At 46.6% G+C, this 22,867-nt stretch overlaps 1 protein-coding gene across 2 annotated transcripts in view; it reads right to left on the bottom strand.

Annotated features, from left to right (window-relative positions):
- efl1 (elongation factor like GTPase 1) overlaps window positions 1-22,867 on the bottom strand; it is a 130,871-nt gene that overhangs the window by 69,031 nt on the left and 38,973 nt on the right. For both annotated transcript variants that reach the window (XM_079497105.1, XM_079497106.1), the window contains exon 15: window positions 14,964-15,099. In XM_079497105.1, coding sequence (XP_079353231.1) covers window positions 14,964-15,099 — 136 coding nt within the window. The remainder of the gene's footprint in view (window positions 1-14,963; window positions 15,100-22,867) is intronic.

The raw sequence follows: 22,867 nt of genomic DNA, 5'->3' as shown, positions 1-22,867 counted from the left end.
ACAGGAGGGAGGAGATGCACCCATTTGCAAAACAGCAGCGTGTGTGTGTGCCTAGTTGTTATTTAATTCATGGTTCACAGGTTCAGGTTTTCGTTCACTAATATATCTTGTTGTATATTAAATGAATAAAGACTTTAATAATTTAATATAGGCTACAACAGCGGGAATCGAACCCAGGACCTTCTAGCTGTGAGGCGACAGCACTACCAACTGTGCCACCGTGCCCCTAACAAAAGAAAACTTTAAAAAAAAACACACTCACACATACACACACACTAAAAAAAGAACTTAAAAAAAGAGAACTTAAAAAAAACCTTTAAAAAAGGTACATAATTTATTCTAATTGTTGTATTTGCAATTGACGAGCTGCGTTCGCTTCCCGCGTTAGCGCGTCTTACTTGTTTAGGTTGTTATAGGGCGGCAGTGGCTCAGGAGGTAGAGCAGATCGTCCAATGATCCCTGGGTCGGCGGTTCGAATCCCGGCTCCTCCTGTCCACATGTCGAAGTGTCCTTGGGCAAGACACTGAACCCTACATTGCCTCCAATGAGTTGGTCGGTGTGAGCTCGCCACCATTGGTGTGTGAATGTGGGAAGTGAGGACGCTGGCGTCGACTGTTCGCCGCTTCACCTCCCAATGTATGAATGAATGAACCATTGTAAAGCGCTTTGAGCACTTGGAAAAGCGCTATAAAATGCAATTCATTATTATTAGAGAAAGTAAAAGATGAGTGTTAAACTTTTTCATTTGCTGCTTTCTTTCGTTTTAGGGATTTTAGCTGTTTTTGACAGGGGGGCGGGGGCATTCGAACATGGGGCTAAATATGTATTTTTTTACAAAATATTATGGAAATGCATTTTATTATTTACTATAGTCCTAATAGACCCCAGGAAATTACAATATGTCAGATGTAATTTCTTGGGGACTAGTAGGACTATAGTAAATAATAAAAAAAAACGTTGTAAAAAAACACACATAGCACCGTTTTATTTGTATTTATTTTTTTCCAGAATCTACAAGACTCTTGTAGATTGTTGTGAAGAATAGTATTCTATGATTTTTAAAAGTTAACAGAAAACCCTCGGAATGCCTGGAAAGGGCAGCTATAGACGAGAGAACCGTTACAATCCTGACGGTTCCAGACCCTATAGAAGCCAATACTGTACTAGAGGTCTTTGTGGAAAACCCAAGACCCGGAAAATACCCGGGGGATCCGACCCGGACCCGGCTCGGTCACAGGTGTCAATCCCTCCCCCCTGCGTGACTTTAGCAAGGAAGTAGACAACAACAACAACAAGAAATAGCCTCAAGGGTCCTGGGGTTTCGTACGGGCACGGGCCGCGATCTCTCGGCGCTGCTCGGTGTCGGAACTCATATTCCTAATAAGAGCCGGGTCCGCTCGGCTCCGGTTCCGACATCACTCTGTACTTCTCCGGTTCCGACATCACCCTGTACTTTTCCGGTTCCGAACTCAGAATTCTAATAACAGCCGAGGCCGGTCCACTCGGTTCTAGATTAAAAAAAAAAAACTATACGCGTCTATATCACTGTGCAAAAAGCATGGAATACGGATGTGTATATTACAACATACTCCGGTAAACTCCCGAATTGTACCATCACACCTGTATATTACCGTATATTAACTGTATATGCCCGCTAAACTTGAGGTTTACAGGCAAATCTAGTGCCCATAATTGCCCGTAAACTCTTTTCACGCAGTGTATTTTGGTACGGGTCGGTCAAATTGGATCCGTGAAGACCTCTACTCAGTGTTAATTTTTTTCAGAAGATTTTAGTTTAGTCTGAGTCTTTTGAATAACACACCATGTGTGACTCATTTTGATACAGATACAGTCATGGCGGCAAGACTAACTGTTCAGGAGAGGATGTTTTTTTAAATAAGTTAATAGAACAGGCAGACTGTTCACATACTAGAGCATGTCTGAAATAAATGTCAGAGCTGAAATATGTAAATATGAAATAAATGCTTAAACATGTAGCTAGGTGTAATGTTAGAGACCACAGAAGACATGTATGAAATAAATGCTTAAACATGTAGCTAGGTGTAATGTTAGAGACCACAGAAGTGAACCTTTCAAGCCTGTTTTCGCAACTCGCTGCCATATCTCCAAAACGTTCACATGACATGAAAAAACAGGGGGCGGGGGGAATCAATGACTTAGCCTCGGTCAGAAACAGTCACATTTAGTCTGACTGTCTTAGTCTTAGTCATGTCTTCTGAATTTCAGTCTTCTGAAATTCTTTAGTCTTAGTCGACTATAAGATTCAGATGAACCCTGGTGTGGCTGACATCAGTGAAACCATTCAGTCAGTGAAGTGCTCTGCTAAGGATCTGGGTCGCCACTAGTCACCGCTCGCTGGCACGGTCCGACAGAATCCAAACGCAAAACAAATGTTTTCATAAAGTCGCCCAATGTTGAATCAGCATTATTCATTTATTTTACTGAGCAGTTTTCTTTTTTTTCCCCCCTCGTCGGTTTCATTCCTTTTTTCTTTTATTTCTTCCTTGGCCTGGATGACTGGGGCTGTGGCTTGGCCTCTGCAAGGCCAGCTGCTTCACATTAGCACGCTGATGATGACAGTTTGATGTTACCCACATCTTAGGTCAGTGGTTCACAAAGTGGGGTCCGGGGACCCCCAGGAGTCCTTGAGGGAGTTCCAGGGGGTCCCCAGCTAAATGATAGTTAGGAACCAAATGGACCCTTATGGGTTTGTAACTCAGAGTGTACAAATGGAGGTCCCGTTGGGGACATTGGGGTCCCAGAGATAGAAATGCCATTAAATGGGGGACCGTAGCCTAATTCAGGTCAAACCTGGGGGTCCTGAAAATGCTTGAAGATCACTGCTAGAGCCGTAGAGCCTCTTATGGGGGTCCTATAAATGGTAAATGGTGCATTTATATAGCGCTTTATCCAAGGCGCTTTAAATAGATTGTGCATTACATTCACCCATTCACACACCCATTCATACACCGATTGCGGCGGAAGCCAAGCAAGGTACCAACATCGGGAGCAATTTGGGGTTCAGTGTCTTGCCCAAGGACACTTCGACATGTAGACAGGAGGAGCCGGGATTCGAACCGCCGACCCATGGATCATTGGACGACCTGCTCTACCTCCTGAGCCACAGTCGCCCCAGTCGGTCCTATGCATATGTTTTCTAATGGAGGTCTGCATGCTAATTAGTGTCAATCGCGAGACATGTCCAAAGCATTTCCAGGGGTCCCTAGCCAAAAACGTTGAGAACCCTCAACGCCTGCTCTAGAACACCTCCCCCTGCTGCAGTCACACATTAACCTGAAAACATGTTACTCTAGAACACCTCCCCCTGCTGCAGTCACAGTTAGTTAGTTACTTTATTGACAAATGTATAAAACATTGGGTCCAAACAATAATAAAAATCCCATGAATCAAAAACTTTAAAAAGGTACAATACATTAAAATATACAATACACAATAAAGAATCCCTTTACAACAGGAGCTTTCCCTGCAGTCACACATTAACCTGAAAACATGTTACTCTAGAACACCTCCCCCTGCTGCAGTCACACATTAACCTGGAAACATGTTACTCTAGAACACCTCCCAGTCACACATAAACCTGGAAACATGTTACTCTAGAACACCTCCCCCTGCTGCAGTCACACATTAACCTGGAAACATGTTACTCTAGAACACCTCCCCCTGTTGCAGTCACACATTAACCTGGAAACATGTTACTCTAGAACACCTCCCCCTGCTGCAGTCACACATTAACCTGGAAACATGTTACTCTAGAACACCTCCCCCTGCTGCAGTCACACATTAACCTGGAACCATGTTACTCTAGAACACCTCCCCCTGCTGCAGTCACACATTAACCTGAAAACATGTTACTCTAGAACACCTCCCAGTCACACATAAACCTGGAAACATTTTACTCTAGAACACCTCCCAGTCACACATAAACCTGGAAACATGTTACGCTAGAACACCTCCCAGTCACACATAAACCTGAAAACATGTTACTCTAGAACACCTCCCAGTCACACATAAACCTGGAAACATGTTACTCTAGAACACCTCCCAGTCACACATAAACCTGGAAACATGTTACGCTAGAACACCTCCCAGTCACACATTAACCTGAAAACATGTTACGCTAGAACACCTCCCAGTCACACATTAACCTGAAAACATGTTACTCTAGAACACCTCCCCCTGCTGCAGTCACACATTAACCTGAAAACATGTTACTCTAGAACACCTCCCCCTGCTGCAGTCACACATTAACCTGGAAACATGTTACTCTAGAACACCTCCCCCTGCTGCAGTCACACATTAACCTGGAAACATGTTACTCTAGAACACCTCCCCCTGCTGCAGTCACACATTAACCTGGAAACATGTTACTCTAGAACACCTCCCCCTGCTGCAGTCACACATTAACCTGGAAACATGTTACTCTAGAACACCTCCCCCTGCTGCAGTCACACATTAACCTGGAAACATGTTACTCTAGAACACCTCCCAGTCACACATAAACCTTGAAACATGTTACTCTAGAACACCTCCCCCTGCTGCAGTCACACATTAACCTGGAAACATGTTACTCTAGAACACCTCCCCCTGCTGCAGTCACACATAAACCTGGAAACATGTTACTCTAGAACACCTCCCCCTGCTGCAGTCACACATTAACCTGGAAACATGTTACTCTAGAACACCTCCCCCTGCTGCAGTCACACATAAACCATGGAAACATGTTACTCTAGAACACCTCCCCCTGCTGCAGTCACACATTAACCTGGAGACATGTTACTCTAGAACACCTCCCCCTGCTGCAGTCACACATTAACCTGGAGACATGTTACTCTAGAACACCTCCCAGTCACACATAAACCTGGAGACATGTTACTCTAGAACACCTCCCAGTCACACATAAACCTGGAGACATGTTACTCTAGAACACCTCCCAGTCACACATAAACCTGGAAACATGTTACTCTAGAAAACCTCCCCCTGCTGCAGTCACACATAAATCGCTCCGGTTCAGTCTCTATCCTTTTAATACTCTGGGGGTCCGGAAAATGCTTGAAGATCACTGCTAGAGCCGTAGAGCCTCTTATGGGGGTCCTATAAATGGTAAATGGTGCATTTATATAGCGCTTTATCCAAGGCGCTTTAAATAGATTGTGCATTACATTCACCCATTCACACACACATTCATACACCGATTGCGGCGGAAGACAAGCAAGGTACCAACATCGGGAGCAATTTGGGGTTCAGTGTCTTGCCCAAGGACACTTCGACATGTAGACAGGAGGAGCCGGGATTCGAACCGCCGACCCATGGATCATTGGACGACCTGCTCTACCTCCTGAGCCACAGTCGCCCCAGTCGGTCCTATGCATATGTTTTCTAATGGAGGTCTGCATGCTAATTAGTGTCAATCGCAAGACATGTCCAAAGCATTTCCAGGGGTCCCTAGCCAAAAACGTTGAGAACCCTCAACGCCTGCTCTAGAACACCTCCCCCTGCTGCAGTCACACATTAACCTGAAAACATGTTACTCTAGAACACCTCCCCCTGCTGCAGTCACAGTTAGTTAGTTACTTTATTGACAAATGTATAAAACATTGGGTCCAAACAATAATAAAAATCCCATGAATCAAAAACTTTAAAAAGGTACAATACATTAAAATATACAATACACAATAAAGAATCCCTTTACAACAGGAGCTTTCCCTGCAGTCACACATTAACCTGAAAACATGTTACTCTAGAACACCTCCCCCTGCTGCAGTCACACATTAACCTGGAAACATGTTACTCTAGAACACCTCCCAGTCACACATAAACCTGGAAACATGTTACTCTAGAACACCTCCCCCTGCTGCAGTCACACATTAACCTGGAAACATGTTACTCTAGAACACCTCCCCCTGCTGCAGTCACACATTAACCTGGAAACATGTTACTCTAGAACACCTCCCCCTGCTGCAGTCACACATTAACCTGGAAACATGTTACTCTAGAACACCTCCCCCTGCTGCAGTCACACATTAACCTGGAACCATGTTACTCTAGAACACCTCCCCCTGCTGCAGTCACACATTAACCTGAAAACATGTTACTCTAGAACACCTCCCAGTCACACATAAACCTGGAAACATTTTACTCTAGAACACCTCCCAGTCACACATAAACCTGGAAACATGTTACGCTAGAACACCTCCCAGTCACACATAAACCTGAAAATATGTTACTCTAGAACACCTCCCAGTCACACATAAACCTGGAAACATGTTACTCTAGAACACCTCCCAGTCACACATAAACCTGGAAACATGTTACGCTAGAACACCTCCCAGTCACACATTAACCTGAAAACATGTTACGCTAGAACACCTCCCAGTCACACATTAACCTGAAAACATGTTACTCTAGAACACCTCCCCCTGCTGCAGTCACACATTAACCTGAAAACATGTTACTCTAGAACACCTCCCCCTGCTGCAGTCACACATTAACCTGGAAACATGTTACTCTAGAACACCTCCCCCTGCTGCAGTCACACATTAACCTGGAAACATGTTACTCTAGAACACCTCCCCCTGCTGCAGTCACACATTAACCTGGAAACATGTTACTCTAGAACACCTCCCCCTGCTGCAGTCACACATTAACCTGGAAACATGTTACTCTAGAACACCTCCCCCTGCTGCAGTCACACATTAACCTGGAAACATGTTACTCTAGAACACCTCCCAGTCACACATAAACCTTGAAACATGTTACTCTAGAACACCTCCCCCTGCTGCAGTCACACATTAACCTGGAAACATGTTACTCTAGAACACCTCCCCCTGCTGCAGTCACACATAAACCTGGAAACATGTTACTCTAGAACACCTCCCCCTGCTGCAGTCACACATTAACCTGGAAACATGTTACTCTAGAACACCTCCCCCTGCTGCAGTCACACATAAACCATGGAAACATGTTACTCTAGAACACCTCCCCCTGCTGCAGTCACACATTAACCTGGAGACATGTTACTCTAGAACACCTCCCCCTGCTGCAGTCACACATTAACCTGGAGACATGTTACTCTAGAACACCTCCCAGTCACACATAAACCTGGAGACATGTTACTCTAGAACACCTCCCAGTCACACATAAACCTGGAGACATGTTACTCTAGAACACCTCCCAGTCACACATAAACCTGGAAACATGTTACTCTAGAAAACCTCCCCCTGCTGCAGTCACACATAAATCGCTCCGGTTCAGTCTCTATCCTTTTAATACTCTATGCCGGGGACTCCCAGGGGTCCTTGAGAGAGTTCCAGGGGGTCCCCAGCTAAAATGATAGTTAGGAACCAAATGGACCCTTATGGGTCTGTAACTCAAAGAGTGTCCATTTGGTTCCATTTGTTCACTCTGAGTTATATTAAGATTTATTTTACAATATAAATCGGGGCTCACAGCGATAGAAATGCCATTAAATGGATGTCTGTGGACTAATGCATGTCAAACTGGGGGTCCTTGAAATTAAACGGGTGGAGAATCACTGCTGGAGCCGTAAAATAAATAAATACATAAATCTTCTCTTACGGGGGTCCCTGGCATGTCTCTTCAAATAGGGGTCCTCGGGATAATTAGTGTCAAGTCGGGGGTCCTTGACGTGAAAAAGGTTTGGGAACCACTGTGGACCAAAGTGTGAATCTGCCCTAAGTAAGATGTAGTGGACCGAATGCACGCTTACAGGTGGCACTACCTGACAGAACAGACTCCACGGTGAGCTGTCGGACCCGAGGTCACTCCCGGACAGAACAGACTCCACGGTGAGCGGTCAGACCCGAGGTCACTCCCTGACAGAACAGACTCCACGGTGAGCGGTCGGACCCGAGGTCACTCCCTGACAGAACAGACTCCACGGTGAGCGGTCGGACCCGAGGTCACTCCCTGACAGAACAGACTCCACGGTGAGCGGTCAGACCCGAGGTCACTCCCTGACAACAGACTCCACGGTGAGCGGTCGGACCCGAGGTCACTCCCTGACAGAACAGACTCCACGGTGAGCGGTCAGACCCGAGGTCACTCCCTGACAGAACAGACTCCACGGTGAGCGGTCGGACCCGAGGTCACTCCCTGACAGAACAGACTCCACGGTGAGCGGTCAGACCCGAGGTCACTCCCTGACAGAACAGACTCCACGGTGAGCGGTCAGACCCGAGGTCACTCCCGGACAGAACAGACTCCACGGTGAGCGGTCGGACCCGAGGTCACTCCCTGACAGAACAGACTCCACGGTGAGCGGTCGGACCCGAGGTCACTCCCTGACAGAACAGACTCCACGGTGAGCGGTCGGACCCGAGGTCACTCCCTGACAGAACAGACTCCACGGTGAGCGGTCGGACCCGAGGTCACTCCCTGACAGAACAGACTCCACGGTGAGCGGTCGGACCCGAGGTCACTCCCTGACAGAACAGACTCCACGGTGAGCGGTCGGACCCGAGGTCACTCCCTGACAGAACAGACTCCACGGTGAGCGGTCGGACCCGAGGTCACTCCCTGACAGAACAGACTCCACGGTGAGCGGTCGGACCCGAGGTCACTCCCTGACAGAACAGACTCCACGGTGAGCGGTCGGACCCGAGATCACTCCCTGACAGAACAGACTCCACGGTGGGCGGTCAGACCCGAGGTCACTCCCTGACAGAACAGACTCCACGGTGAGCGGTCGGACCCGAGGTCACTCCCTGACAGAACAGACTCCACGGTGGGCGGTCAGACCCGAGGTCACTCCCTGACAGAACAGACTCCACGGTGAGCGGTCGGACCCGAGGTCACTCCCTGACAGAACAGACTCCACGGTGGGCGGTCGGACCCGAGGTCACTCCCTGACAGAACAGACTCCACGGTGGGCGGTCAGACCCGAGGTCACTCCCTGACAGAACAGACTCCACGGTGGGCGGTTAGACCCGAGGTCACTCCCTGACAGAACAGACTCCACGGTGAGCGGTCAGACCCAAGGTCACTCCCTGACAGAACAGACTCCACGGTGAGCGGTTAGACCCGAGGTCACTCCCTGACAGAACAGACTCCACGGTGAGCGGTCGGACCCGAGGTCACTCCCTGACAGAACAGACTCCACGGTGGGCGGTCGGACCCGAGGTCACTCCCTGACAGAACAGACTCCACGGTGAGCGGTCAGACCCGAGGTCACTCCCTGACAGAACAGACTCCACGGTGAGCGGTCGGACCCGAGGTCACTCCCTGACAGAACAGACTCCACGGTGAGCTGTCGGACCCGAGGTCACTCCCTGACAGAACAGACTCCACGGTGGGCGGTCAGACCCGAGGTCACTCCCTGACAGAACAGACTCCACGGTGAGCGGTCAGACCCGAGGTCACTCCCTGACAGAACAGACTCCACGGTGAGCGGTCGGACCCGAGGTCACTCCCTGACAGAACAGACTCCACGGTGAGCGGTCAGACCCGAGGTCACTCCCTGACAGAACAGACTCCACGGTGAGCGGTCGGACCCGAGGTCACTCCCTGACAGAACAGACTCCACGGTGAGCGGTCAGACCCGAGGTCACTCCCTGACAGAACAGACTCCACGGTGGGCGGTCGGACCCGAGGTGGAATTCAAAAGGAAGGTTGTCAGGGAGCCGACCCGCGATGACAGGCGGCCTTCATTTCCTGAAGCTAGCGGCTTCCACCAGCTGGCAGGAAGTAGGAAAGAGGAGGAACGCAGTCAGCGACGCACACGATGCTGTGGATACAGAAAGGCTGCCTTTCCTTTGTCAGCCTGTGTGTGCATGGGTGCGTGTGTGCAGTGTGACTGTGTCTTCTGCTCTTCATTTAAAACAGACATCACTGAGGGGGTCTTACTCCTACACACACACACACACACACACGCACGCACGCACACACACACACACACACACACACACGCTTTGTCATGCGGTGTGCCGTCATGTGGTTGAGAATGATGCATGCCACATCAAATGCATCTGTGTGTGTGTGTGTGTGTGTGTGTGTGTGTGTGTGTGTGTGTGTGTGTGTGTGTGTGTGTGTGTGTGTGTGTGTGTGTGTGTGTGTGTGTGTGTGTGTGCGAGTGTGTGTGTGTGTGTGTGTGTGTGTGTGCGTTCTTTCCCTGTCCAATTACGTACTCCTGTCACCAGTCAGATAATAACAGGGGTGTAATCAGGTTGGTTTACACAGCGCTCCGTTGGCACAACGGACTCTATTCTGAACACACTGTCCACTAACAGGACAGGACTGATGCTTTCCACATGGACGAAGAGAGGTGTGTGTGTGTGTGTGTGTGTGTGTGTGTGTGTGTGTGTGTGTGTTGTGTTACAATATATGTAAAGGTGTATGAATGTGTGTGCATGGGTGAATGTAATGCACTTTGGATAAAGGCACTATAAAAATGCACCATTTACCCTTTACCATATGTGTGTGCATGTGGTGTGCACGCACGCACACGCATGCATTTGTTTGTGTGTCAAAAGTTACTCCTATACAACCTTTTACTACCCAGCAAGCACAGCCAGGACCAATCAGTGGCGTCTCTATTGGGGCCAGATCAAGTCAAAGCAACACTAGTCAGATCTGGCCCATAATATCACCTGATTTCAACCAACATACATTCTGCCCACTAAGACGGACGTCCCTGGATGAATCAGAGAGTCCGATCGAGGCCAGATCATCTTAACTTAACTTCATCCTGGAAATTACGTAAAGATCATCCCCATTTGGGCTGTGAAATGGCTTGAAACAACAAAAACCCAAAGTAAACTTAATTGCCATCTGGCCCTAAATAGACAATACACCGTGGCAGAATATGTGAGCATGGTGACTGATAACAAAGTCAAAAATCCTTAACAATGTACAGACTCAGCGAGCATAGCCTGGCCATCGAGAAAGGCCGATGTAGACAAACCTGGCTGCCCAGAGGACAGGCTGTGTCCTCACTGTCCAGAGAGGACAGGCTGTGTTCTCACTGTAGTCAAGGAGTGGTGGAGACAGAGCTCCACTTCTTGACTGCATGTGACAAATATGAACACATTAGAGAAGAATATACTACCCCAAATTCACAGAAATAACAAAAACAAGGTTGACTGTATCCATGCAGGCAATACCCTACGTATTAGGTGAAAAAGCTGAATGTTCTAGGTTGGCAGCAAAATATGTATCAGCCTGCCACAAAATGAGGGACAATGGGTGAACACTATAAGTCTACTACAATTAATAGATCAATGTAATTTTGCTTGTTTTTCCTTGTCTTGTTTATATTATTTGTTCTGATTCTGAATTATGTATAATTTATTATTTTGTTTCATACACTGTATGTAATGCTTTGGCAAATTATAAGAATGATTGTCATGCAATTGAAATTAATTGAATTGAGAGAGAGAGAGAGAGAGAGAGAGAGAGAGAGAGAGAGAGAGAGAGAGAGAGAGAGAGAGAGAGAGAGTGAGAGAGAGAGGACGGATGCATGGTCTTATTGATAAATGCTTTCTCTCCGATATGCATGCATTCTGCCCCCCCCACCCCCCCGCCCCCTGCAGCGAGCACGGCAGCACGCATTTACTGCACGTCGATCGATATCCTAATGCATGTCCCTTCTTTCATAATTCATGATAATAATCCCGTGGGAGGAGGTCTGGGAGCTCAGCGGATGTGTGCGTGTGTGTGTGGGTGTGTGTGTGTGTGTGTGTGTGTGTGTGTGTGTGTGTGTGTGTGTGTGTGTGTGTGTGTGTGTGTGTGTGTGTGTGTGTGTGTGTGTGTGTGTGTGTGTGTGTGTGTCAGCCACTCTGCTCTGTTCGGAGTGCAGAGGAAGGGCTGGTAATGTGTGTGAGGTCATGTTGTTGACGCTGCAGTTCAACAAACAAAAACAAGGCTAAACACAAGCACGTACGAACACGTTCATCAATGGAACGACATCCAGGTAGGATTTATCAAGCAATCGAATACAGCCAATCCTGTAGCGCACATGCAATGCACATACGACTTGCACTGAAACTAAAATTTAAATATAAAGATCTTATCCCCGGTGTCACTTTATTTTGGTCTTCCCCGTTTGTTTTTAGTCTCGCCAGTCGCTACGAGTTGGAATAATAAAAATCACACCCGTGTGAACTGAGTGGTGTAAGGTCTTATATAGACTGATCAGCTGTGGTCTGACGTAATGTCTGACGTAATGAAATCACACCCGTGTGAACTGGGTGACCATAGCAACCATGCTCATTTTGAGTGGTGTAAACCACTCCTACAACTGGCTTTTGTGTGCAGAAAAAAATGAGCATGGTTGCTATGTTCAAAATAATTTCTGACGTAATTAAATCACACCCGGGTGAACTGGATGACCGTAGCAACCATGGTCATTTTCTCTGCACAAAAAAAGCCAGTTGTGAAATCACATCCAGGTGTGATTTCATTACGTCAGATCAGAGCTGATCAGGCTATATAATACCTTACCTTATATAATACCTCACATCGGACAAAAACTCCAGCTGAATCAACTTCATGGTCACAAATCATCACATCAGAAGACGAGTCTACCTAGCCAAAGATCTTTAACGTCAGACATTACGTCAGACCACAGCTGATCATGCTATATAAAACCTTACACCACTCAGTTCACACGGGTGTGATTTTTTTTTTTGGTACGGACAGACACGTAAACTAACAAAGCCAGTTGTAGGACAGACACGTAAGCGGACAGACACGTAAACTAACAAAGCCAGTTGTAGGAGTGGTTTACACCACTCAAAAAATATGGATATGCCAAACAAGCTATTCCAGAAGTACATGACCTAAGCCATCATCCTGATGACTACAAACCAGTGACTACAACATGACATAAGTTGCCATCCATATGACTACAAACCAGTGACTACAACATGACGTAAATTACCATCCTGATGACTACAAACCAGTGACTACAACATGACGTAAGTTACCATCCTGATGACTACAAACCAGTGACTACAACATGACGTAAGTTACCATCCTGATGACTACAAACCAGTGACTACAACATGACATAAGCTATCATCCGCTCCTGACTGGATCATAAACCCCAAACGGTACACGTCTGGGTTGTCTTCACCACGCCATCACACCGAGCCATACGCTCAGCTGAAGGCCTGGGAATGACTCGTTTAGAACGACATCTGCAACATCACAGAGGATTCATCATCGTTCACATCGCTCACGAGGGGAGTTACAAATTTGGATTAATTAGTCTGAGTGCGTTAAACTACTGCGGGAGGAGGAAGCACCCCCTCGTTTCTGGACGCCTTTCGGAGAAGCGCGGGCTTCCTTCCGCCCCGCAGAGGATGACACGTGCAGCCAGCGAGCTCAGCTGTCTGCCGGGAGCACTCAGCCAGAACCACACTGCACCACATGGAAGAGGGGACGCATGGCGCGCGTGCGTGTGCGCGCGTGTGGTGTGCGTGTGCGCGTGCGAGGGACCGAGAATGTGCCAGTGGGGGTCATTTATCTTTAACACATTATCTCTTGCGAGCGAATGAAATGAAAGCCAGACGACAGAGTGAAACGCATGCTGTTTGTGTCTGTGACAGACAGAGACTCAGGGGGCAGACAAAGGAGAAGCATATGCTGTTGGTGGTAATGGTTACAGTGCTAACTAGGGGTGGTTGTAATGGTTACAGTGCTAACTAGGGGTGGTTATAATGGTTGCAGTGCTAACTAGGGCTGGTTGTAATGGTTACAGTGCTAACTAGGGGTGGTTATAATGGTTGCAGTGCTAACTAGGGCTGGTTGTAATGGTTACAGTGCTAACTAGTAGGCATGTAACGATTCACTCAACTCACGATACGATTCGTATCATGATATGAGGTTCACGATACGATTTTTCACGATATTAAAAAATATATATATTTTAAAGAAAAATTACCGTTTTTTTTATTTTATATAATTTATCTTCCCCCTGAGATTTTTTATTTAACTACATTGCAAAAAAAAAGTAGCATTACTTTTGACAGTGCAGAAACATAATTGCCTTCCTTGATGAGTATCAACGACCATCATCACCTGGGCACAGTCACAGACACACAGCTCCCCTCTACAGTGCTCTACTACTATCATTTATCTCTATGGGTACCAGATGGGACGAGTGACACCCTCCTATCTCTGACCCTTCCTTGATACCAGATGGGACGAGTGACACCCTCCTATCTCTGACCCTTCCTTGATACCAGATGGGACGAGTGACACCCTCCTATCTCTGACCCTTCCTTGATACCAGATGGGACGAGTGACACCCTCCTATCTCTGACCCTTCCTGGTTACCAGATGGGACGAGTGACCCTCTCCTATCTCTGTGTGCTGTGTGTGTAGCAGTGACACTTGGTGGTGACAAAATGCTACTTCTGCACACACACACACACACACACACACACACACACACACACACACACACACACACACACACACACACACACACACACACACACACACACACACACACACACACACACACACACACACACACACACACACACACACACACACACACACACACACACACACACACAGCTGCGTATAGGAGTGGTTAGCACCACTCAAAAAATGTGGGAAAGAGGCAAAGATTGTAGATTTTCACAATATACAGTATATATCCGTGTAACCGAAAATGTAATGCACTCAACTCCTACCATTCCAAGGGCTTACCAGGGTTGGGGGGGTCCCCAATTCAAATGTGATTATTATGAGAGGTCCTCAGCTCAAATTATATTATTTTAGGGTGGGTCACGGCCTGAAAAGGTTCAGAATCTCTGCTCTAGAAGAGTGACATCAGCGGGTGCCTCCTCCTTCTCCTCCTCCTCCCCCTCCTCCCCCTCAGATGAAGGGTGTAATAATGGACTCACCCAGGGCGTTTCCTGAAGGCACCTGGTCGTGTAACAATGGAGACTCACCCAGGACGTTCCCTGAAGGCACTTCGTCCAGGTCCTCCAGCTCCTTGCCCATCAGCAGGTACAGGCTGTCCAGGGTGCAGACCGACAGGTGAGGCACCGAGGGCAGAGCGTCGGAGGCAACACAGCCCTCTGGAAGCTGAGGAGAGAAAAGAGAACAAAAACGCATTATCCACATAACCCATTTACAAAATGTCTTCTAAATGAAAAAACATTGGTTCTGGAACTATATCATGTCAAGGACCCCCGGAATTATCTGTATTTGGCCGCCGACCCCCATCTGAAAATATGTTGTTCCAGGGACCCCCCACCCACCAGAAGCAAAGATTTGAGTTAAAAATCGCTCTGAAAGAATATATATTCAAAGATTGTAGGCCACATTTTCAAGATTTTTCAAAAATAGCAGATCTAGAAGCTTGTAGCGCGGCACCGAGTTCCGCGCTACGAGCTTGTAGATCTGCTATTTGTCAATATAGCTAAAGTATTACATAATCCTTAAAAACACCAAAAGGAGTTCCCGTCCTGAACGGATTAAACCAGTGCTTTTCAACCCTTTTTCATATCAAGGTCCATCATTTATTCTGCATTTAGTATTAGCCTCTCAGACCCAAAAATATTTTGTTGTCGTTGAATGGATACGATTTTGTCCACAATTCCATGCTATGTTGATGTTGGTACCATTAGGAGTCAACAGGCAAACGTTGATCAAAAATGACAATTCTTCTACATTCTCTAATTGTGTAGACTTCTTGTCAATTAATAATTGACCAGAATAGTGACGCTGGGGTTCAAGTGTTTAAAATGGCAAGGGTGAAGTTATGTTCTATCTGTCGTAACATACTATTATACTGAAGTTTTCCTCGTGACTCATACTGCATCTTAGCGGGAAAGATGTACATATTTATGGGCCGTAATGACACAAATGTAAGGTTCTATTGTAAGTAACAATGTAATTCAGGCCTTGATGAAAGCGTTATTTGCAAACCGTTTGAGAACCTCTGTTCTGTGCACTGTGCGCACAGAGATGTCAATTAGGAAACACAGCATTGTGGGTTTTTTTGGAGGATGACGACAGCAGTGGAAGTGAAATCTTTTGAAAATGATTTGGCCTCTTTATTACGCTGCCTTCCAACGCATCGGCAGAGAGACAATTGGAAATTGTACTAGAAAATGATTGTAGCACTTAGGCAGCGATTCTAAAATAGCGCTATAATAAAGAATGGGTGGCCACGTTGAAAAGGCATTGGTAGGGCAAACCCACGCACCCAGACGCCCATTATTGCATGTGTTGGGTCTGCTTGGGTTGGGTCTTCTACTGTGTGTGTGTGTGTGTGTGTGTGTGTGTGTGTGTGTGTGCGTGCGCGTGTGCGTGTGCGTGCGTGTGTGTGTGTACTGTATGTGTGTGTGTGCGCGCGCACGTCAGCCTGCGTCATGTGGTCTGTTCGGGAGGTCAGTATCAGTGTTGATTTCGTCGACAAAAACGAAGACGAAAAATGTTCGTCGACTACCATTTTTAGAAAACGAAATAGAAACTAAATTAAAACTAAACTACGATAACTAAAACTAAGAATAAATATATTGACAATTTCATCAACAAATAAAAACTAGACTAAAATGTTAGGAAGGGACTAGTGGACAAGAGATCCAGTTATAAGCTATTTTATACTTGGTTGCATGCTGAATATAGCAGATCTAGCTTGTAGATCTGCTGCAAGTGTAAAAACAGTCATTACGACGGCATCAAGGCCCACCATAATACATTTTAGTCGACTAAATCAACTGTAGATTTAGTCGACTAAAATCTTATGATATTTAGTCGACTAAGGGCACTTTCACACCGGACATGTTTGGTTCGTTTAAAACTAACCATGGTTTGATTGATTGATTGAAGAATTTATTAACAGTTTGCAGAATTACAGTACATTTCAAGCACAAACTCAATACAAAGGCTGTTAACTGTGAGTGGACGACCCAATTAAGCATTACACTTGTTTCCAACAGGGTCCACCATGTTCAAATCATCAAAACATTTAGAGACGTACAAATAGACACTTCTATAGACAGAACAGGAATTCATCAAAAAGGAGGTAAAAAGGGAAAAGAAATATATACAGTGAGGGGAAAAAGGGGGGGGCGGGGGGGGGGGATTCAGATTTTACGGGGCCAGTTTCGAATTGCGGCCATCCGTAGGTGCCCTTTGAGAGCGGTTTTGAAGGAGTCAAGGGATTCGCATGTCTTAATGACAGTTGGTAGGGCGTTCCACACACAGGTCCGCTTACCCCTTTGGTTCAGCTGGTGTGAACGTGCATCCGAACTCTGGTGCGAATCAAATAAACAAACCATGGTCCGCCAAAAAGGCCAAACTCGGTCCGCTTCCAAACGAACCAAGGTGCGGTTCGTTACTGGTGTGAACGCATTCGGACTTTATAGAGGACCAAATATAGGAAGATAGCCAAAATAGCCGCCGGGCGTCGGCAGTTGTGAGGTTGCATTAATAATTAGTTATAAAAGCATGCATTTTTATGGGGATCACTATTGATATGACAGCTGTCAGCTGATTTATAATATAGTAGACCACTAGACCCGCATCCTAGAGGCGCAGCGCAAATTTAGTTGTTATCGACTAAATTTAAGTCGATAACTAAAAGTTATCGACACGGAATGGTATATACGGTATTGTACAGTATGTAAGCGTGTAGATCTGTTAATTTTAAAGCATGCGCCACCACGCAAAGTTATGACGAAGCCTACATCATGAATGCATGCGATGCATGCGACTTTATGCGAGAGAGAGAGGTTTCTTTCAACATCGCGTCTCCTCCTTTTTTCTGTCAGAATCTGTCATAAAATATTGTGTGTGTGTGTGTGTGTGTGTGTGTGTGTGTGTGTGTGTGTGTGTGTGTGTGTGTGTGTGTGTGTGTGTGTGTGTCACGCACGCACACATATGGGGGAGAGAGACCCGATATTATATAGCTCTATGGGAGAGACGCAGTCACGCAGAGACAGAGAAATATTTAAAATCATCCCGTCTTGCTCTATAGCGCACGGCCGCACGTATAGAGAAAGAGCCAATGGTAACAACGTCAAGACGAATGTCAAGAGTAGCCTACATGCAAGCCATTTAAAATGTTAAATAAGCTACACAGGTGGTCCCAAATGATTCATTGATTACATAGCAAAAGACGTGGACGGCTTCAAGTTTAAACCATAATATGACAAAATGCCAGCCGATTTGATGCGCAGAAATAACATCTAATCTGGTTAAGGTGCACACATGGAAGAAATGTCCTTTTTATCTGGGATGGCTTGTTGTAGGCATGCAGCAAGCACACACATTATTGTTCAAACACCTGCTCCTCTGTTCATCTGTTGCTCTTATTTGGCTTATAAAATAATTATTAAGAATTATTGCAATAGCAAGTTGTTGCTGTCGTTCCATGTTGCTGTTCTCTTCTCTCTCTAGCTGTGTGACTGAAGGTTGTGCCCAAAAATTGTGATTTCCCCTCATGTTCTTTTTTTACACCATTTGGTTTGCGTGTCATTTGTTTACATCATCATCATCCTTCGAGTGCCCTCGAGATCTGCGACACAAGCTGCTTCCACTGGTCTCTGTTGCTCATTGCCACACCAAGTTCATTCACAGTCAGTCCTGTGTCCCTACTCAAAACATCTGGAAATGTGAGAGGTCTTGTTCCTCTTGATGGGCAGGGTAGTCTCCACAGAAGAATATCCGAAATTACCTGGTCTTTTGCTCTGTGGCAGTGTCCAGCAAAGCGGAGTCTTCTTTCTGCCACAACAACTGAGATGGGGGGGGTGCCTCCATAAATCTGAGCTTTAGTGGGGTGGTCCTTCCATGAGAGGTTCTGGACACGCATGAGGAGTCTTGTGTATGTTCCGTCAAGACGATCCTTTAACTCCTTATTCATTGTCCATGTTTCGGCACCATACAAAAGGATACTTTCCACACAGGCTTTGAACAGGTTGATCTTGGTAGCTCTTGTGATGTCTGACTGCCATATAAGATGTAGCTTATTGCAAGCACTCCAGGCCTGTCCTTTCCTTGTCAGGAAGTCCTTTCTGCTACTGACTACGTATGATCCAAGATATTTGAAATCCTCAGTTTCTTTGATGTCACTGCCGTCCATGGAGCGGATGGTTGGGTGAACAGAGTCTTCATTCAGAAGCAGGCATTCTGTCTTTTTGGCATTGAGCAATAGACCAACTTTGGCTGCTGACACTTCTAGTGATGTTAAAAGCTCTTGAGCAGAGTTTATGTGTTCAGCAAACAGTGCGATGTCATCCGCATAGTCAAGGTCGGTCAGCCACTTCTGACTTTGACGATCAGATCTTCTGCCTATTGTGAGACTTCTGGAGGAGATGGTATACATCGCTTGCCTAAGGACGTAGTCAACGACAATGACAAAGAGAAAAGGAGCGAGTGTGTCGCCCTGAAGGATGCCTGTGGTTGTCTGGAATTCCTTTGTTGGTCCATCAATGCTCTGCACAAAGCAGACAGGCTTCTCATACATCACTGCTATTGCTTTCACCGTTTCTTCTGGTATTCCATAGTTGAGCAGTATATGCATCATAGCTTTCCTGGTCACGCTATCGAATGCTTTGCAAAAATCTACAAAAATGATGGAAGCTTTCTTCTTCGATACCCGGAGTTCTTCGATGATTCTCCTTAAAGCAAGGATCTGTGGTAGAGTTGATCTTTTCTTACGGAAACCATTTTGGTTCCTACGGAGAACTGGGTCAATATGAGGTGTAATGCGGTTAAGCAGAAGAGAATTGTAGATTTTGGAAGCAATGGCTGACAAGCATATACCTCTGTAGTTCCCAGGCTGCTGGAGGTCGCCTTTCTTGGGTAACGGTATGAGGTTAGATATGGAGAAGGCAGTGGGTTTGTTGCCCTTGCGTGTTTCGTTGCAGAACATGAGGAGCTCTTCATGAAATAATTCATGTTTCCATATGATGGCAGGAATACCGTCAGGTCCAGGGGTCTTTGACTTGCCGATTCCTTTGATGATGGTCTGCAGTTCATCCATGGAAAAGGGGTCTGTTCTGATAGGCAGTTTGTTAGAAACCTTTAGGTTGTAGAATGGAGTACTTAGGTCGACTGGCTGCTGATCAGGGTTACCAAGGAGTTTACTGAAGTGATCATACCAGGTATGAACGAGGATGGTTCGCTTTACAAAGTCCTGTGTGAACACCAAACGGACCAAAATGCAAATATTTGGTCCTTGGTCCGGACCTTCTAAGCAAACTTTGGGTGTGAAAACGCCCTAACTCTAAAACATTCCAGGTGACTAAAATGTGACTAAAACTAAATGAAAACTATTGAAGAGACTATGACTAAAACTAAAATCAAAACAACACTGGTCGGTATACTATGTGTTTTTTTTTACCCATTGTTCTGCCTACACCATATGAACCAATAGAGCGTCACAGTCCCGCCCCCTACCAGGACCCAGGAAATGATTCCTCGTTCATTTTCCTCATAGACATTTCAATATGTATTTATTTAAAGACCTTTTAAGCTCTAATTTAATTATTTGTTTGGTCCAAAATATTGTGTTTGTTGTCATGATTTGTCACAACTCGAGTTGGCTTTGTACGATGCTTAAAAGGTCTTTAAATAAATACTTTTTGAAATGTCAATGAGGAAAATGCATTGGGAATTATTTCCTGGGCCATGGTTTGTGTTGTCATGAGTTGTCACGACTCGAGTTGGCTTTGTCCGCAGCGTAACCGTCTTTAAATAAATACTTTTTGAAATGTCTATGGGAAAAATGCATTGGAATTCATTTCCTGGTCCATGGTAGGGGGCGGGACTGCGACACTCTATAGGGGAAGGGGATCAGTGTCATGTGATCCCCTTGTTTGCCCGAGCAAACACTCGGATGTGTCTCCCAAAGAATATGAATATTTTGGCGATGCCGTTTTCATTTCTTCAAGTTTTTGCAACCTGCACTATACAATATATCACCATATTATGTTCTATAGCAGGGGTCCTTGAGGGAGTTCCAGGGGGTCCCCAGCTAAATGATAGTTAGGAACCAAATGGACCCTTACGGGACTGTAACTCAGAGAGTGTACAAATGGAACGAAATGCACACACTCAAGAGTTAAATGAACATTGATTTTACAATATACATTGGGGGTCCCAGAGATAGAAATTCCATTTAAATAAGGGATCGTAGCCTAATTTAGGTCAAACCGTGGGGGCCCTTGAAATAAAAATGGTTGAATGGCTAGAGCCATAAAAATCTTCTCTTATGGGGTTCCTTGGTATATATTTCAAATAGGGGTCCGCGGGCTAATTAGTGTCATTTTGGGGGTCCTTTACTTGAAAACATTTGTGCACCACTGATCTATAAGTGTAGACATTAGATGAGCCTGATGACTACCTTTTTGGTGCAATCGTACATTACACATATACTGTTTGTTTACCATGCTGAGGCCCCGGGCGGGGTCATATTTGGGCCCCAGGACATATACTGTTTGTTTACCATGCTGAGGCCCCGGGCGGGGTCATATTTGGGCCCCAGGACATATACTGTTTGTTTACCATGCTGAGGCCCCGGGCGGGGTCATATTTGGGCCCCAGGACATATACTGTTTGTTTACCATGCTGAGGCCCCGGGCGGGGTCATATTTGGGCCCCAGGACATATACTGTTTGTTTACCATGCTGAGGCCCCGGGCGGGGTCATATTTGGGCCCCAGGACATATACTGTTTGTTTACCATGCTGAGGCCCCGGGCGGGGTCATATTTGGGCCCCAGGACATATACTGTTTGTTTACCATGCTGAGGCCCCGGGCGGGGTCATATTTGGGCCCCAGGACATATACTGTTTGTTTACCATGCTGAGGCCCCGGGCGGGGTCATATTTGGGCCCCAGGACATATACTGTTTGTTTACCATGCTGAGGCCCCGGGCGGGGTCATATTTGGGCCCCAGGACATATACTGTTTGTTTACCATGCTGAGGCCCCGGGCGGGGTCATATTTGGGCCCCAGGACATATACTGTTTGTTTACCATGCTGAGGCCCCGGGCGGGGTCATATTTGGGCCCCAGGACATATACTGTTTGTTTACCATGCTGAGGCCCCGGGCGGGGTCATATTTGGGCCCCAGGACATATACTGTTTGTTTACCATGCTGAGGCCCCGGGCGGGGTCATATTTGGGCCCCAGGACATATACTGTTTGTTTACCATGCTGAGGCCCCGGGCGGGGTCATATTTGGGCCCCAGGACATATACTGTTTGTTTACCATGCTGAGGCCCCGGGCGGGGTCATATTTGGGCCCCAGGACATATACTGTTTGTTTACCATGCTGAGGCCCCGGGCGGGGTCATATTTGGGCCCCAGGACATATACTGTTTGTTTACCATGCTGAGGCCCCGGGCGGGGTCATATTTGGGCCCCAGGACATATACTGTTTGTTTACCATGCTGAGGCCCCGGGCGGGGTCATATTTGGGCCCCAGGACATATACTGTTTGTTTACCATGCTGAGGCCCCGAGTGGGGTCATATTTGGGCCCCAGGACATATAACAGTTTGTTTACCATGCTGAGGCCCCGGGTGGGGTCATATTTGGGCCCCAGGACATATAACAGTTTGTTTACCATGCTGAGGCCCCGGGTGGGGTCATATTTGGGCCCCAGGACATATACTGTTTGTTTACCATGCTGAGGCCCCGGGTGGGGTCATATTTGGGCCCCAGGACATATAACAGTTTGTTTACCATGCTGAGGCCCCGGGCGGGGTCATATTTGGGCCCCAGGACATATACTGTTTGTTTACCATGCTGAGGCCCCGGGCGGGGTCATATTTGGGCCCCAGGACATATACTGTTTGTTTACCATGCTGAGGCCCCGGGCGGGGTCATATTTGGGCC

This window comes from Electrona antarctica (genome assembly GCF_951216825.1).
Source record: "Electrona antarctica genome assembly, chromosome: 3".
Lineage (NCBI taxonomy): Eukaryota > Metazoa > Chordata > Actinopteri > Myctophiformes > Myctophidae > Electrona > Electrona antarctica.
Note: the sequence above shows the minus strand (reverse complement) of the source record. Positions and strands in the feature narration are given on the sequence as shown.